Below are 18,932 nucleotides of genomic sequence, written 5' to 3' on the forward strand. Positions count from 1 at the left end.
ATAAAGTACTTACATAAAGCACCTCATAGATATACAGCGCTGTCCAAACAAATACTCCATAACCCAAATCACCATCTTCTCCTAAACCTGCGTTCGGGTGGTGCTGGTCAACTTGTAAAATCACAAACAACCTCAGAATAGAAACTAGTGTTCCATGATACCTGAGTTTACAGTACAAGCTGTCAAGTTTGAAATCAACATATGATGGACAAGTGACAAATACTGTAAATTTACCACATCTGTGTCACTTCCTCTGATTGATAACCTGTCAAAGCTGGTCACAGGTGAAATATGGCTGTGATTTACTATGAAACCTGCCAAGTTTCGCTTAAAGAGGCTGCATTTCTTCACTGTATTTGAGGTTTTTGAAGAGGTGAGACTTGTCAAAAATTGTTTGATGTAGACTGTTTAAATTTGACGACTTTGAAGGGTTGATCCCCAGCAGTGATGGTACACAGAGTGAACAGGGTAGGGTGCATTGTTTTGAACAAAGCCACTTTGACCTGACCTGTGTGACACACACATTGATTGTTGAGGTGATTGGCCTTAGAGCTGTTTGGCATGGCATCTCCTGTCAATCTGCCATCACTTCACAGCAGTGACTTCAAAGAGTATCAGTATCTCATCTTTCAAACTGCCGTCATGACCTCCTATAGATCCACATCACACAAGGAAGTAGTGGTTGTTTGTCATCAAACTTTATGTATTAAAGTTGCCAGTGAGGTATTAAAATGAAATGAAATTCTCCAAATAGAAACACAGATATCTCAGGTGTGTATTTCCATGTGTGGTTGGTGGTGTCTGAGGATATTCTGGGATTGATTAAGCAGCTGTTGGCCTCTCTGGCATAGTTTGGTTACAGTATTTTTTGAGCTGTATGAGGTCACACAGGATAATCAAATCCAACATTTTCCAACATTTCATGCAGACCCCATCTTAACATATAAAATCCCGACATTCTGGTCATGAGCAAAACCCTCCGTCTGCTAAATGTCACAATGTCAGTCAGCCAACATTGGGTTTGGACGTCAACACAATTTTTATTTCCGACCAAAATTTAGCCCCTGGCGGATGTTGGAGTTGTTGAGTCCAACATCAGGACGTCCTGACATTACATTGATGTCTGGTGACTGCTGGGTGATGACAGGAAGCAGGAACTTGTTTTGATACATTTTTTGCACAAAGCAACACAACATAATGGGCTTGATGCACGAATATTTAGTGTTCAACTTGGAAGTCTCTGTGAGTCTTAAAATGAGTATTTTAAGTCGTATTCTTCAAACCTTTTAAATGCACAAACTTGATGTAAATTGCTGAAGTCAATCTGGTGAATGCCACCTGCTCATGTGGAGCTGCATATCCGTGATATTTGACCTGCTTCACTCCATTTGTGGAAACATTTCATTTACAAAAATGTCACCAAGAGTAAAATTTCTGCTCAAATTCTGCTGTCAGACTTCAACAGCCAAAAACAAAACAAATTTTACAATTAGAAAATATTAACACAGTTTACAGTAATGTGAAGCTAGCTGCTAAATAATGATCCACAACTACAATGTGCTCCTTGTTGTTTACTGCTGTGAGACTTCGAAGTTTGAATGGACGTTGGAAAGGACGCATGCACCAGTTACTTTTCTGCTGCAGTGTGAAACTTTATTAAAACAATTAGAAAGTAAAGGTAAGGTTTTATTTCACCTTCCACCTTATAGTTGTTGAGAAGTCAACTGAAAACATCATAAGACCTCTGTCTATCTGCCATCCTAATGTTGCTACTACAGGCAGCTCCTGCTTACTGACAGCAGGAATGAACATGACTTTCAGCAGTCTAGTGGCTGATCCATCAGCAACATGCAGCACTTCAAAGGACTACCCTGAGATTTTTGGGGTGGAGCAGCCTTAAAATAAAATTCAGCCCATTGTCCGTTTGAATGAATGCAGGTAAAGCTCGTGAGTTCCTAGAAAGGTGCCTGGAATAGTTCCTGTGGTGGAAAAGGGCTGTAAATGTGTTTGTTAAAGCTCTTTTCTCTCAGATCCACACGTGCAGCACTTGGATCTCATTTTGTCCTCTGACTGTGATTCACTCAGTAAAAATCTCATTATCTTGTGTTTTTCATGTGGTTTCTTTAGTGTCCTTGAATAATAAGCAACACTGCTGGTGGTAAGACGATTCCTGTTAACTCCCAACGAACTGCACTGAGTCACAACAGCTCAATATTGGTGGACAGTCTGGTGCGGTCTAGACGAAATTAAGGCAAAACAATAAAAAAAGGACTTATCTTTTTTATGGCTGGTCTTTGTAAAACACAAGTTGAATAGATTATTTTCCTGGAAAAGATGCATGCATTTTGAAAAAAAAAAAAATTAACTCATTGTTTAAAAAAAATATATATAAGACTGAGAATTTAACAACATTTACAAGCACTGAGACTAAGGATTGAAGACTGCAGAAGTCTCACTTAAAATGAAACTCTTCAAATGGACCTGCAGAAAATATTTTGCCGTCATGGTTTCTGAGACACAAACTGAAGTTCTCAAACAGTGAATAAGATGAGGTGACATAGTGCAGGTGCTTTAATGAAGCTGCAGGGTACTGAGCAAGGAAATGAGAGGTTGTGTCACCTTTGTTTATGTTTCCATATTCTGATAAATAAGTTAAATGGAAGTCTGTTGATAAGCAAATGCATATTTTAAAGAAATTCTCATTTCTCCTTATTGCGTCATAGCCTCAGTAGTGATCTTGACGCTTTGCAATAGGGTTGGGGAGATGGATGATGATCTATCGATGACAGTCATCAGAGCGATCGCTGATAGTTTCTGCCTTTGCATAAGTACTGTACTTTGAAAATTTAATCATTGAAATGCTCTAGAAATGATGGATAGAAGAGTGTAACCTGGGTTACAGTAGGTTGTGTTTTTTCTGTGATGTGGCTTTTGTCGGAATAATTTAACACAGTGTTTGTCCCTCTCTGCTACAGGACTCGTCTGCAGGAGAACATGCAATAGAGGAACTGGCTGCAGCATCATATCCATCATCACTGTCCCCACATACAGTCAGTGACCCCTGACATGGCCTCCTCCCCTGGGCTGGATGCTGACCCACTACCACTGCTGCAGCTCCAGGAGGTGGACTCCAGTAAAACCACAGAGAGGCCGAGCTCCCCGGGACTGCTGCCCGCTGTGTACAGCCCTCCGCTGGGCATGGACAACCACACTGTCTGCATTCCCTCTCCGTACACAGACAGTAGCCATGAGTACAGCCACGGTCACGGACCTCTGACTTTCTACAGCCCGCCTGTGCTGAGCTACACCAGACAGCCCGTGACTGACAGCCAGTCATCTCTGTGCCCCCCCCTCAGCCCTTCAGCCTTTTGGTCCTCCCACAGTCACGCCAATGTGCCTTCACTGACTCTGCGCTGCCCTCAGCCTCTCGTCTACAACGAGCCCAGCCCACATGCGCCCTGGCTGGAGCCCAAATCCCACAGCATCACCCCCAGCAGGTGGGACGACTGACACTGACCTATGGGTGGAAGTAGTTCAGAAGTGTTACCTAGAAGATTCTTTACTGTGCTAATGTGCTAAAGATAAACTGGCCTAGTTTAGCTGAATAGAACTTTTGGGGATTATTCTCAATAACTGAAAACATCTGTTTTACTTTTTGAACCCTAAATGATACTTAACCATGATTGTTGTTTTTTTTACCAAACAATCTGTTTAAAATAATTTTCAACCAGATTTTACCCCCACATTCACCCAAACATAGTTTTCCATTGTAATAAAATACTTTTGCATTTCTTATCTTTTGATGTAGACAGCTGGAGAAAAAGCACTAGATTACAGAGTAAGAGGAAAAAAGGAAAAAAAATAACAATTGAGCTTCAAGCTATGTTCCGAACTCCCTTTAAGTAAAGGAATGTGTTAAATGAGTTTATCCACTGCAACACAAAATAATCATTTATCAAATAAGCAAAAATAATGACAAAAAGGAAAGAAATGAAACCTTGGAAAAACTTTTTATCAAATTTCTGTGAAGTTAAAAAGTTTTCATTTTGAATCAGTTGTAGTGTGTAGTGTACCTGTACATTAATTTCTTCCATAAATACCCTGTCAACATTAGTGGAAATACAGACTGTACTTTTAGTACATACTTTTCATCAGGCCAGGGCCGATATTTGACAATATCAAAATATTGAAATATCCTCTTTACTGTACGTTGTATCTTTAAGTAAAACTAAACTGCTGTTTAGTTTGCTCCTGAAACATCAGATGCAATAATCTAATTATGTATTATTAAACACCTGAAACTTTAAATAGAATAATAAAATTACATATAAAAAAAATAAATAAAATATAATTATATAATTATATATTATTAAAAAAACCTGAAACATAAAATACAATGATATAATTGTATTGTAGTATCTTATATCGCGATATTTGGGCCAGAATTAATTGAGATATTAAATTTTAGATATCACTCAGGCCGAGATTTCATCCAAAGAAATTTCACATAGTCACCCTGGCACTTGATGGCTCCTCTCTCATGTTACAACAGTCTCTCAGTGACGTCTATTTTCTGTTATTACACTGTATATTTAGGGATTATCTTTGCTACCAGCTCTCACGTTGTTGGTCATGACGACACCAGCCATGGATGTCGGAGATTTCTATAACCATTATGTTTCAATGATGAGTGCTGTCAGGTTTTTGATGCAATTTTCCAGTTGACTGAAATGCAGTTGTGAAGACATTTTCAGCAACACAGCACCTGTTGAAGGACTAATGGCAGATGAATGACAGGCTAAAATTCCAAATGTCAAGTTGTCCCTTTTCACAGAGTCTGTGTTTCTTCTTGCAGCTCCATCATCAGCTGTAACAAGCTGCTAGGGAAGAGATCAGAGGAAGGAGTGGAGCGAGTGAACTCGTCCTCCTGTTCATCTGCAGTAGGCAAAGCCGACATGCACTTCTGTGCCGTGTGCCATGACTACGCCTCGGGCTACCACTATGGCGTTTGGTCCTGTGAGGGCTGCAAGGCCTTTTTTAAGAGGAGCATCCAAGGTATCAACTCTGACTCTCTGTCTGTATCCTTTCACCATTTCCTCCCTCCCTCCATCCTTAAAAAAAGTTCTTTTTTCTTTTTTTTACTAGGACACAACGACTACATCTGCCCCGCCACAAATCAGTGCACCATCGACAAGAACCGACGTAAAAGCTGCCAGGCCTGTCGTCTACGTAAATGCTACGAAGTAGGCATGATGAAATGTGGTAAGCACACGCCGTTTTGTTTTTTTAATTATCATTATAATTCATGTTCTTGATGTTCTGTGATCGTACAGCATCACAAAAGTTCAAGCACAATAAACATAGAAAGGTAAAGGACTGTACCTCTAAAAATTCATAAAAAACTGAGAGCTACACTTATTTTTTCAGAATTTTTGGTGCAGTGTCATAGTGTGTTGTTTACTAAGAATCTATATTAACAGACATTTTAGTCATTCTTGCTACAATGCAGTCTGTAACTTCTGCTGCTAGGGGGTCTCTCGATCAAAACAATAACAGAAGACAGCGTCTCTGATAATGTATAAACCAGATGTGCAAGAGGTTTTTACCTGCAGCAGAATCATCCACAGAGGTGTCCTTTTGTCCAAAACAACCCAGAGGATTAAAATCAGTAAAAACACTGAATAAAGCAGCGTCACCTGAAAAATCAGTGATTCGCTGACGCTCTTCGGTGGAAACAGGTCATTTTGAGTTTGCCACTTGAAAGTCTACAAATGGTAGATTTGTGTAGCTGATTGCAGATAGTAACACTCTGCTTTTGAAACAGTAACTTTGGCTGCAGGAATTTGCAGGAAACTTTGATCCCATTTGAGGGATTTATTTTCAGTATGAGAAGGTAATGTGACATGAGTCAGTACAAGCTTTTTATTGTACCCGTCAGTCTTTCTATTGTCTCTTCAAGTCTTGTATTTCATGACATTTTCACTCTGTGAATCAGCTCCAACTCTGTTTGTTACAATTGCAGCAGTGATGGGAACCAGACTGTTCTACACTTATCTAGGTGAGGAGGGAGAAGAGTAGTGAACATAGTGATAGTGACGAGCTCTGTGTTGATAAATGGCTTTGCTCTTCTGAAGGCACCTAAACCAGCTCCCAGAGATACAGAGCCTGCTGCTGATACTCAGGGAGTTCCCACTGGGTCTAAGTTAAAATAAAACTGAGCGAGTGCAGATTCAGGGTTTTATTCTTGTTTTAAAGCTGCTCCTTTTTAAAGTTTGGTACTACTTTTTTTCACTGTAGAACACCTGAAACCTGTGACATCTGTTTATGGTTTCCCAGGTATGAGACGTGAGCGCTGCAGCTACAGAGGAGCTCGACATCGCCGCGGTGGACTTCACCCTCGGGATCCAGCAGGCAGGGGTTTGGTGAGGGTGGGGCACGGTTCTCGAGCTCAACGGCATCTCCACGTGGAGGCACCTCTCGCCCCATTCGCACCCCTCCCCCAGGTGAACCACATACACCACTCGACCATGAGCCCAGAGGAGTTCATCTCCCGCATCATGGAGGCAGAGCCTCCAGAGATCTACCTCATGGAGGACCTGAAGAAGCCCTTCACGGAGGCCAGCATGATGATGTCCCTCACCAACCTGGCAGACAAGGAACTGGTCCTCATGATCAGCTGGGCTAAAAAGATTCCTGGTAAGATCCAAACTGTTAAGTCCAGTCCTGTGATGAAGCCTTTTAGGTCTAACCTAAAAACAGTTTGATAAATAATCAACTTCTTGACTCAAGTGTCCTAAAAATGGAAAAAGTATAATTAATATATTAATAATAATTGAGATGCTCCCATATGGAAACAAATCAGGGCCCAAAATTTGCAGAATTAAAAAAGAAATTGTAAATTTAAAAAAGTAAAACATCTATGTTCAAAGTTCAAGACAAATGTCAAACACAAGAGGCACAAATGTAAAGTGAAAACTATTCTGAATGAATATTATTCAATTTAAAAATATTCCTTCTCTAAATTACATTTTGTTTTTCCATTTCACAAATATACAAAAATATAAATATGGAAAACATATGCTAAAACCTGCCACAAAATTAACATGAAATCATGTGGTACATAAAAGAGACAGCATAATATATTTTTTAAAAATTTAGATTTTTATGTTTTATGGATTTTTCCTCAGGTTTCACATAAATTTTAACTTAAAGTTTTTCATTATTTATTTATTTATTTATTTATTTATTTATTTAAACTTGACAAATTATGCCCCTTCTTTGTTTCCATACTCAAACTTACTTACAGTCCCATTTACATGCAATCAAATAAGAATGGAAACAAAAGAGGTATTTCCAAGGTTGAGGTCAGGGTAAACATTAGGGCTGTGTGTTCACTGGTGATGACTCTGGGTCAGTGGAAGCAGTTTGACTTTGTCTCCAATAACAGTGTGTGGAAAGAAGGAAAGAAATACTGAGGGTGAAAACAGACCAGAGGCTACAGTAAACACATCTTCTACCCATCGTTCATGTCGGTCATGTCTGAAATGTCGTGTGTGTGATGGCTAAATAAACACAAATGAGACAAAGAGTGAATGGAGAGAAAGACACAAAACAAACTGTAGAATATCTTTAAAACTTTATGTTTGAATCTGGAAAATTTGTTACTTTTTTTATTTCAGTCTTGAACACGTTTCTTTTTCCCCTACTCCTCCATCAAGTTTTCTTTTCCTCTCCCCTCCCCTCTTCTCCTCTCCTCTCCTCTCCTCTCCTCCCCTCTCTACTCTCCTCTTCTCTCCTCTCCTCCTCTCCTCCTCTCCTCTCCTCTCAGCCAGTGTTCATCCCTGCAGGTGACTTCTCAGGAGAGGTGTTAATATGAAGGGATCACACAAAGACCCAGTTTTCTGTATAAAGACCATTTTCCCTGATTTTCTTTCTTTACTCAGACAGAAGTGAAAATGAGTGCACATTGTCTGCATCATGAAAGAAAAAAAAGCATGGACAGGTGAGAACGGTGCTGTCAAGTAAAATACATAGGTGCTATTCAGTGTTTGCAACTGTAGTAGTGCATTTTGAGATTAGGACATTCCTATTAGCTCATAACAGTGTGGTTGATAGGCTCCTTTTCAAATGATAATTTACAGTTTAATCTTCTAAATAAAGTAATAAAATAGATAAAGCATTGATGATAACTGATATTTAAAAAATGACATATTGATATTGTGTTAATAACACATATGATAACGTGGTGACGGCAGATGTTCGACCCTGTGGATCTTTTGTTTATCACTGCGTCTTGTTTCCTTTTCACCGTCCAGTCAGTGTGATTGTTGTTTTTGTACAGTTACAGTTACAGACTCTCTCCACCTTCCTCCACTCATATCTGAGTCAAATTCATTTGCCAAAAAAGAGACAAAACACACAAAGTTAAAGATGAATTTGACTGATAAATCATCATTATTATCATTATTATTATTATTTTTCAAATGTTCTGTAAATTGTTCTTCTGGCCATGATAATGTGCCACTAGTGAAAATCTGATGTTGTGACTTCCTACACTGGACTGGGCTAAACACGTCTCATCCTACGTCTGTACACAGAGATGAAATGAATGAATGTTTTTAATCAAATTTCAAAACAGTAAAACTGATCATCACAGTACAACAACTGTAACTGCTGATGGTTCAGTCTTTTTATGGTTTGAGTTTTTTTTTTTTTTTATTAATCTTTGTGTTGTGTTTTGTGTTGAAATGATTGTTGTTGTTTTATCACCTTGTAGTGTCGACTTGGGGAAAGGTGGACTTTAATCGTTCAGGGAGAATCGGGAGGGGGGAGGTTCAGAGTGAGCTGTTTGTCATGTGACAGCATCGTGTGGCTCATTAGCGTCACCTGTGCTGCCGAAGCACCTGAGCCACACACAGAAACACAGTCCTGATGAAAGCAGCTGGAAACTGCTCTGAAGTTTGACATGTACGCTTTGTTTCTAAGTCAAACAGGTCAGACCTTCTCAGAACAGCTGGGTTTAGCCAACAAACATCCTTTATACCTTTTTCTTTAGCGACAATGTTCATGTAAAGTGTCGGCAAAGGGCCACATGTCGGGAAATGTGTGAATTATTAGCGGATGCATTATCATCTTCGTTCAAGGTAAAGTTCAATAAGAAGAAGAAGAGAAAAGGTGCCTCAGAAAAACACTGTTTACAACTGTCGTGATGATTCCCTCAGGATTAACTCACCCTTCACTGGTCGTTTTCTGGGTTTAATCATGACAGAAAGTTTCCATAAAAAGTGAGTCATTTAAAAACGTGATGTTATAGTTTAGTTTTGTGCTTTGTCCTCAGGCTTCTTAGAGCTGAGTCTCACAGACCAGATCCACCTGCTCAAGTGCTGCTGGCTGGAGATTCTGATGCTGGGCCTGATGTGGAGGTCGGTGGACCATCCTGGAAAACTCATCTTCTCCCCTGACTTCAAGCTCAACAGGTTAGGAAGTAACTTCTGCACCATCAGCCGTGCACGAGCGCCTGGCTGATGGGCATGTTTACCTCAGAGTCCTCCTCCTCACTGTATGTCTGCCGTGCAGCTGCCATACTCTTGCCCTTACGCTGGTGGTAGTGGTTGGGGTGTAATCTTCCCGCATTGTTCCACTCTGATGAGTTGACGTCACACAGTAACCAGGGAGTTCACTCAGACCTTGAATGAAACACTACAGATATCAACATTTGCTGCAGAGACTGTGTATCTGTGACTCCTCTTCACCGCCGCCTCATTTTCTTGTCAAAAACCTTTTATCTCTGCTCTGCTCTGCTCCCCACCACGCTGACCTTCAACTTTGGCCAGACGGCAGTTGGCTGCTTCTGCTGCTGCTGTATTCATGGTAAACATGCTGTAATCAGGGGGGTGTCACTTTACCTGCACTTTGTATTTCCTGATGAACCAGAGTGAGCTGTAATCTGTCAGCAGTAGCAGGAGTTAATGAAACAGTGAAGTGAGATGTGTGGTAGGATTAGAGTCAGATTACTGGCTGTAATTGTTGTTTATTCAGCTCAGACAAGTGTGTGCAGCAGTGTGCATGATCATGTCAAACACATGTGACCTGCAGTCAAACCTTTTGTGGCTGCATTTGACATGTTTATATAAAAAGAAATATATGTTATTATAACTTCATGTTTTTATTACAGTTCAGTTGTATCGTTTGAGATGCTACAATACTGTCCTGATGTCTTTCTATTTAATCAGCAGTCTGAATTTAAATGTCAAAGTTAATCAGAGTTAAATGCGACACATCATTTGTGCTAATTCACTCTGTTCCCACAAGCTCTGGGTGGCACTGAAATGAACTTCAGTCAGTGTTCATGGTTTTTGAGCCTGAGCGTCGTTCACTCACAAGACAAAATGTGCAGCCACACCAGGCCAGTAAAAGGGACTCAGGTTTTATTTGGGACTTGGCTTCTAATTGAAGTTTTTATGGGTATAAAATATAATTTGTGTGATTGAGTCAAAATAACTGACATGGTGAAGAGGCAACATATCAACCAGTGCAACAGTGAGACTCATTGTGTTGTGAGTAGCTTCTGGACAAGAGTGGAGCTGGATGTTACAGAGGAATAAGACCAGGCTTTGATACGCACACAATAGATGATAGTAGGAAACTCATATTCATAATATTCATAATTCATAATAATTCATACTGGTCTTGTGATGGGATTTGTTGAAACAGAGTCATCCTCATCATCACGTGGAACAGACGAAAGCCGAGTGAGATGATGATTAAATCCATGACATGATCCTCTGAACGCTCTGGTCTGCTGGGTTGAGTTAGTGTTTGACCTTTCTTCCTCCACTACCACGGAAACTATCTCTATAGGCTTAAGTTAACCTTGATATGTTTTCACAACACAGCCTTATTTTTCTCTGTGGAGTGGTCCCTGCCGGCCTGCGTTAGCTCTTTCTCCTTGGACCTCTGTGGAAAACATCCAGGATGCAAATCCGTCCAGTCGCTGGAGAACAGGCTCAAACAACAGACAGAGAGCAGAATCGTTTTTTCCTCTTCTCTCTCTCTCCACCTTTTTAATCTCCCTCCACTCCTCTTCAGATTCAAAATACAAAACAGCTTTTTTTGAGTGTTTGGGAAAAGCTACCACTGTGTGAATGAACCTAGTTGGTGTCTCAAAAACAGAGTTCGTGAAGTCGGAGGTGTGAGGTTTTAGCAGATAACAGGACCATCGTTAATGTTTTTGTAGCCAATCAACACTTGGATTATTGTTTTGGGAGCAGAAGTGAGGAATCTCCCAGCCTGCAGTTCACCGCATAAATTTACATCACAGTTCGTGGTCGGATCCAGATCCTCCGAGTTTATTTTACATCTTTGATGTGCTGCTACGCTCAAAATAACAGCAGCAGTCGCACACTTAGATTCAATTTGTCAGCGAAGTGTGTGAACTAATAAGCTGCAGTGTTATCAAGTGTGTAACACACCTGCCTGCCAGGACACTGTAGACAGTAGGGCTGGGGATGGTTGAATATACCTTGATTTCAGTTTATGAGCTGAGATGCAGGTTGAGTTTTTTGAATAAAGCCTTGTTTCCTTTTATTGCAGTTGATGAAAACGTTTTTTCAGGTGTAGTTTTTATCTCGTTGGTTTTAGTTAATGATTAAAACACTACACACCATTAAAAACATGCAACAGTGCAAACAAGCAGGTAGCAGCAGACAAGTTATATAAATAAAGAGAGAAACTCTTATAAAAGAACAAGACCAGTAACAAGTGTTCACTGCCTGTTTGGCACAGGGACTCAAAGACTTCTCTATGCTCCGGCTGGTCCTTTGGGCCCTGAATCGAGGGCCAGACAGAAGCAGTTCAAACTCTGAGTCTAACAGGTGTGAAATATCTGCAGTGAAATCTGTACAATATGAAACAGAAAAGTAACAGAAAATGAGAATAAAGAAATAACCAGTACAGATTCAGACGCAGAGCTCAGCCGTCAGAACTGACCCACAGTGACGTGATTCAAGCTTTTTCAGTTTTTTCACTTTTCTGTGCGTTGTCTTGTCTGTGCAGGGAGGAGGGGCAGTGCGTGGAGGGCATCATGGAGATCTTCGACATGCTGCTGGCGGCCACTTCTCGGTTTCGTGAGCTGAAGCTGCAGAGGGAGGAGTACGTCTGTCTGAAGGCCATGATCCTGCTCAACTCCAGTGAGTCTGACTGACGCAGGCAGGACGAGTTCGCTCCGCAGCGAGCCGCGCATCCTGGCATGTCCTGTCTGATCACTGCAGCTGTGTGTGTGTGTGTGCGCGCGTCTGTGTGTGTTTGTTTGGTTCTTGCATAACCCAGATAAGTTTGTCCCTCTGCCTTGTTTTGGTTATTGAAAGAATAATCTTAGTGAGTCAATGACTTCTGTCATGTATCTGAACTACACGATAGAGCTAATCTGAGCAGAGCAAAAACAAAAGCAAATTCATTTCAAATTTTCAGCCCAAAAAGTTTGATTGACCTGACAACCATAAAACTTCCTTAAGAAATCATGAAATACAAATCATTGTAGTGTCTCTGATATATTTATCTGTTATTTCATGTTGGTCGTGTTTGTATTTTATGTGCCTCATCATACTAGCTGCGTGGTGTTTGCGTCGCGGCAGCAGAACGTCTTTTCATTTTGGCGCCCATTATTAACGGGTCAGAGCAGACACGCTGCCTGCGTGACGCACACGTCTCCCACCAAAAACAGACTATAGACTATAGTTTATTTAAATATATATTTTTAACCACTATAGCTGCTGAATGTGGAGACAGAGACGTTTTCTGTCAAATCAATCAGAAATTCATTTATAATGAAAATAAATCCAACATTATTCTGCAAACTCTATGTAGAAAGATGGAGCTGGCATCCTCTCTCTCGCTCTATCTCTCTCTCTCTCTCTCTCTCTCTCTCTTTCTCTTTCTCTTTCTTTCTCTCTTCCTGTGGTTATCTGAACAAAGGCAAAAAAATAACTTTGACTCTCATGAAATTCTAGTGACATCATAATCTTGCTCATGTCTGTAGTGAAGACTCTGTTGGCCCTGTTTTAACTATAGAAACACAGGCTTCTGTTTGTGTAGTGGTTTTACAAAGTGCTGTTTCTGCTCCTCTGGCAGCACAAACACCAGCTGCAGACTGAACATTAACAAGACGATGGCCAAACGTTCAGATGTGGCAGGAGTCAGATTTAATGGCTGCAGGTGATGAAATCTGCTGTTGCTGCTGAAGTTTGTCAGCGTTGGCTGAACGTGAGAAGCTCGTTACCTGGGCGAAATGTTAATTACATTTCTCTGCACTAATTCAAAACAATGAGAGAGAGAGAGAGACTCATTTACACATTTGTCTAGATGGAACAGTCTGAACCCAACCTGCACATAATATTTCTAATGATTAGCTGCTAATATTTGTACAGTCTATGTGGCTCATTTGACAGAGATCAGAGGTAATTTTTAATTTTTTGTGCAGTTACAACCAAATTAACTTGATGACACTTTGGCTTTAGGTGCCGTTAGAGGAACAATTTAAAAACTCACAGCTCAGTGGTCACGAGTCTGACTCAGAAAGAGGCAGAATTTATTTTTGTCCTAATCCTCCCAGGATTTAGTTATTCTAAAAGATAATCAGCAAGATTATGAACGTGTGTATTTTCCTACAGATCTGCATCTACATGCAAATGAAAGACATCAGCAGATTTAATGTTAGAACTCATCTAGATGTTTTAGACCATGACAGATGCTCTTTCCCTCACTGCCTTAAGTTTCTACTGATTTAAAGTTTATAGAAGTTGTCCATCGTCCAGAATAATAAAAGCCCTCTGATACATTAAGAACCTTTTTAAGTACTGCACACCAGGGTTACACTACACTGGATGTGTTTTTTTATCATCAACATGATTAAAAGTGTCAGTGATCCTCCCATAGAAGTTGCATTGGCTGACCTTTTCTCGTATTTGAAAAAAGTCCTGGAAGAAACAACCTGGGAAGATAAACGTTAGAGCAGCGGCTTGTTTTTTGTTTTTTTTAGCCTTTCATGTGCTCCCGGCGGTCACAGTGTCCTCTCCCTGTCCCAACTCACGCATGACCACCAGCAGACACTGTACAGGTTTCATTGAGGGGAGGGACCTCTGTGCATGTCCTCACGTAGTTTAACAAACGTCCTCCCTATTGCACACACACACAGACATACACAGACACACACAGGGTCATCTGACAGTCTCCCTGTGTTGACTCTGCTCCACTGCAGCTGGGGTGAAAAAGAGAACAGATTGTGCAAGAAGTGAAATCGAGTCTGAAAAGTCAAATGAGCAGAGAGGAATTTTAAGATTCATGATTTTGGACAGAACATTGTGGCGTAATGTCTCTTTGTGTCCTGGTGGTGGGTGGACAGGCTGATTTACGGCCCCTCTCTACCGCCCCCTAGTGTCTGATCGGCAGTGTCCATCGTGATGTTCCTGCAGCTCTCTGATGAGCTGGGCGGCCAGATGTTCATGAGTGGATGTGGTTTAAATCTTGGGTGGTGATACCACAAACACTACTTTGGTTTTTGCTGCTTAGGAGAAAGTCAGACATACGCAGCCTTCAGGGTCATTACGAGGTTAATAAAAGATGAGTACACAGATGAATAACAGCAGCCAAATATAAAGATAATAAACTGACTATTGCTGACCAGTCTTTGTCTTTTTAATGCGTTTTAAATCCGTTGTTGATCCCTCAATTTTTTCCTCACTATTCACTCACATATTTCAGTTAAATCTGCTGCAGATGTTTAGTCTCCAGATGTTGAACCATTAGGATTTCAATGCCCAAACTTTGTTTTTGTGGCTCCACCACTGTCATGTTGAAAAGAATGGCTTAAGTATAATTAATAAGTGCGTTGTTTATTCAGGCCAACATTTTTGTGTTGTGCAGTGTGAACATTCAGCCTCAGTCGACTAAAACAAAGTGGAGAAGCTTCTTGTGAATTTTGACCCAATTCTGGGGTAAAATGTAAAATAATAGTTGCAGATTATATTAATTTTATTAATTTATCTCCATGAACTTCTTTGCTATACGACATAAATCGCTGACATACGATGATGAATAAACGGTCGGTATCAACTGTGCTGTTTGTTTCAGATCTGTGTACGAGTTCCCCTCAGACAGCCGAGGAGCTGGAGAGCAGGAACAAGCTGCTGCGTCTGCTGGACTCAGTGATTGATGCTTTGGTCTGGGCCATTTCCAAACTGGGGCTGTCGACCCAGCAGCAGACTCTGCGCCTCGGACACCTCACCATGCTGCTTTCCCACATCCGCCACGTGAGGTACAGACACGGACAGCAGGAAACAGCAGCAGGATCCAGAGAAGATCATTGAAAAAGCATGCACACTGCTGCCAGTGTGTTCCTTATTAGTCCACTATCATTAATGCACACATAAACATAGAAACACATACAGACACTACACTTAGATAAGACTATAAAGGATAAATTAGTACATACATTTTATTTAAATTTCAAAATAATGCATTTTGATATTATCCAGTGAGAATTAGACATTTTAGTGTGAGTATTACCTGTGTACAGTATATTACCTGTGTGCAGAGTATTACCTGTGTATTTCCTGACACTTCAAGTTTCTCCTTGAGATACTTTTACAGTAAAAATCAAAGTGTGAAACAGCAGAGGTGTCTTTCACTGTTGGTCTGTGAGTTGTGCGTTTCACCCTCTCTGCTCTGTCAGGTTCACCGTCGTCTTTCTTCTCTCTGCAGTAACAAAGGCATGGACCACCTTTCCACCATGAAGAGGAAGAATGTGGTGCTGGTGTACGACCTCCTTCTGGAGATGTTGGATGCCAACACATCCAGCAGCAGCAGTCAACCGTCGTCCTCACCGAGCTCTGACACTTACTCTGACCAGCAACGATACCCCCCGCCTCCGTCTCACCTGCAGCCCGGCTCCGACCAGTCCACCACCACCACCGCCGACCACGCCACTGTGCCTCCACACGTATCCGCCGAAGCCGCAATCCTGGACAGACACCTGCAGTCTCTGCCCCTCCAGTCCACACCTCCATCACAGAGTCTGGTGGCTCACATGGACAACAACAAGTAAGTTCGTGTGGTGAGAGAGAAACTCAGATCCTTCAGGTAGGAATGTAGCTCCAGTTAGCAGTAATAACAGCAGCATAGGGAAGAGGACGAGAGTCAAAATTCATATCTCCAGTTTCAGGGATTTCCACACTTTCAGATCAAATGAAGGAGGAAAGGATAAGACAGAGGGAAGGAAGTAAGTGAAGAAAGGAGCATGAGGAAGGAGAGAAGCATTAGCAAATTGCAAAGAAAGGACAAAAAACTGGATGAAACTGCAAAAATAAGGTAGGAAGAAAAGAAGAAATAAACCTGAAAGAAGAAAAGGAAAAGAAGTAATATTCTAGAAGGAAGGGTGTGAAAAATCAGAAAAGGAAGAAGAAAGAGTACGAAAAGAGCTGAAGACAGATTTAAGGAGGAAAGAAAATAAGGAACAAGGAAAGATAATGGTAGATACAATAGGAGAAAAGGAAGGATAGAAGATTGAGAAATTAAAGAAAGTAAAGAATGAGTGAAGAAGTAAAAGAAAAATTAAGATAGAAAAGAAATAAAGGGAATATGAAAAAAGGGAGGAATGAAGTTTGGAGAAAAGTAGAAATACTCTGTGTGTCCTTAACAACAGTACTTGAGTAACTGTACTATTGATGTACTGTGGTAACTGACTGTAGAAACTCTGCTCACAGTTACATCCATCCGGAGCAGTGGTCACTGGACCTGCAGGACGGAGACCCCTCAATGGATCCAACAGACTCCATCATCCCTGATCGAATTATCCTGGACGCCACCTTGGACGGGTGACGGGACTAAAAGAGACACTGAGACTGAACCTTGACGCCTTTCCCACCCCCAAAAGATCAAGAAAAGGAAACAAAAAAGGCTTTAAAACAAAACAAAACAAAACAAAACGAAACACACAGTGCTGTTGTGAGGTAAAGCTTTTTTTTCTCTTGTTGAGATGTTTTTAGTCTTTGAAAAAAAAAAAAAAAAAAAAAGAAGTTTTTGATCGAATGTATATTTTGTGTGCGTTAATATTTCTTGTGAATGTGCACTACAGTTCCTGAGAACATCGCTGAACCTCTGCCGTCAGTTTGTGCTCTTTTTTGATATGCAGTATTTGTATCTCTTTTTTCACCTCGATGTAACATCCAGAACAAGCCATCCACAAACCCTCTGCTGTGACTTATACAGGCGCATGTGGTCAGCACGGTTAGTATCTGTTTCCATAAGGGTTGTTAGTCACACGGCTAAAAAGTGTTTTCTATCACACTGTGGTGTAGTTTTCTCCTTCACTACTACTGTGTACTTTGGTGTTTTTATCAGTGCCTGTGCATCCAGGATTTTTCTACTCTCTTTGTACAAACCTTACGTGTCTGTGGAGTCAAGAAGCAGCAGTTTGTGGCCTTTTAACTAAATGACTGTTAAAATAGCTTTTTGTTCTGTTTATGTGGTTAAACTCAGGCTGAATTTACACAATGTGACGTGGCACAGATCTGTCTTTCTTGGCACCAGCAAAACTGAAAAAGCACAGACCAATTTAACATAAGGCACTTTAACTTTTAGAGATTAAATCATCAGCTAAGATGTTAATAAATTACCTCAATAATTATACACTCAATACTTCAAACGAGTTAATAATTTCTTGCTAATTGTTGTTGACCTGCCAACATTTCTATGTAAGCCATGTTAACAGTGTCGTTAATATTATAATAAATCAAACTACTTTTAAAACAATATTTCAAATTTAACCTAACGTTCGTTTATCGTATATTTACTTGATATATACACTTAAATTTAATGACATTAAAAACTGGCAAAGTCCTGTCAGTCTCAGCTGCACTTTAAAAGTAATAATAAGCTAATGCTAATATATTATGTACATTTGTTATGGAAGTTCATTCAAAAGTTAAAGCTAGTAAGTGGACTTTGAGTTGTCACACATCACGCATAAAATTATTCTTATAATGGGACACTTCTAAAAGTAATGACTTGTTTTAGCCTTGATCATACTAAATGCTAGTACATTAGCATGCTAACTTTATGCATTTTAAGGACTTAACATACTAAACATTACGTGGTAACTATCAACATGTTAGCATGTATATTGTATGCATATGGTCACACCCACATTAGCATATGCTGATGGTTATGCTGTGATTTGGTTTGTTTAATCTTAACAGATGTGAAAATGAAAGAAGTTTATTCAGTGTGACCCTGCAGGTCCCCACTCCCACATGCTGTTAAAGCATTTGTGTGCGTCTGTTTTTTGCATTTTGCACAGAGGCAGGTGAAATGTTTTGCTCTTGCCAAGAGATCAAATAAGTGAATTTCTCCAAAATGTCAAACTGTTCTTTCAGAGCACATGTTTGCAGCTGTGTAAAGAGTCAGTTCACTCAAATTACAAAAAGGATAGTTTCTCACTTCAGTATCTCACAATGCACTTTTGGTTTTATTTGACGAGACAGTTTAGCTCCACCCCCAGCACACTGGAGGTGGGGCTTAATAAAAAGATTTAATAGGTAACATTAGCATGTTAGCACTGTAACAACTTGGCGAGAGAAAAAACATAGTCCAGTTTCAGGACTGAATACTGATTCCTAACCTTAGCTAACATGTTGAATATTAAAATATTATCACTGCTAACTGTGAGCTCGTCGACATGCTAAACAAGCAAAGCTGCCACTTTTAATCGAATTAGCATGTTTCAAACAGTTTAAACAATGTAATAAAATAAATACAATTAAAAATGATTTTAGCAGTATTTAAAATTTTGCAACCACTTATATTATATATAATATATATATATATATTTATTTTTAAATCTGAACTTTTTTTAACACAGTGGCCAATTTAATCTCACG

The 18,932-nt window shown here is 40.2% G+C and overlaps 1 protein-coding gene across 5 annotated transcripts in view; it reads left to right on the forward strand.

Annotated features, from left to right (window-relative positions):
• Positions 1 to 16,979, forward strand: part of LOC139632725 (estrogen receptor beta-like) — a 93,067-nt gene extending 76,088 nt beyond the window's left edge. For all 5 annotated transcript variants that reach the window (XM_071497878.1, XM_071497879.1, XM_071497880.1 and 2 more), the window contains 9 exons: positions 2,976 to 3,497; positions 4,856 to 5,055; positions 5,146 to 5,262; positions 6,337 to 6,696; positions 9,338 to 9,476; positions 12,055 to 12,188; positions 15,127 to 15,310; positions 15,757 to 16,095; positions 16,758 to 16,979. In XM_071497878.1, the coding sequence (XP_071353979.1) occupies positions 3,067 to 3,497; positions 4,856 to 5,055; positions 5,146 to 5,262; positions 6,337 to 6,696; positions 9,338 to 9,476; positions 12,055 to 12,188; positions 15,127 to 15,310; positions 15,757 to 16,095; positions 16,758 to 16,872 (2,019 nt within the window). In that variant the 5' untranslated portion in view covers positions 2,976 to 3,066 and the 3' untranslated portion in view covers positions 16,873 to 16,979. The remainder of the gene's footprint in view (positions 1 to 2,975; positions 3,498 to 4,855; positions 5,056 to 5,145; positions 5,263 to 6,336; positions 6,697 to 9,337; positions 9,477 to 12,054; positions 12,189 to 15,126; positions 15,311 to 15,756; positions 16,096 to 16,757) is intronic.
• The last annotated feature ends 1,953 nt before the right edge of the window (positions 16,980 to 18,932 follow it).

Source organism: Trachinotus anak, unplaced genomic scaffold (assembly GCF_046630095.1).
Source record: "Trachinotus anak isolate AG129_WGS33_773 ecotype Australia unplaced genomic scaffold, CSIRO_AGI_Tana_v1 ptg000015l, whole genome shotgun sequence".
Taxonomy (NCBI): Eukaryota; Metazoa; Chordata; class Actinopteri; order Carangiformes; family Carangidae; genus Trachinotus; species Trachinotus anak.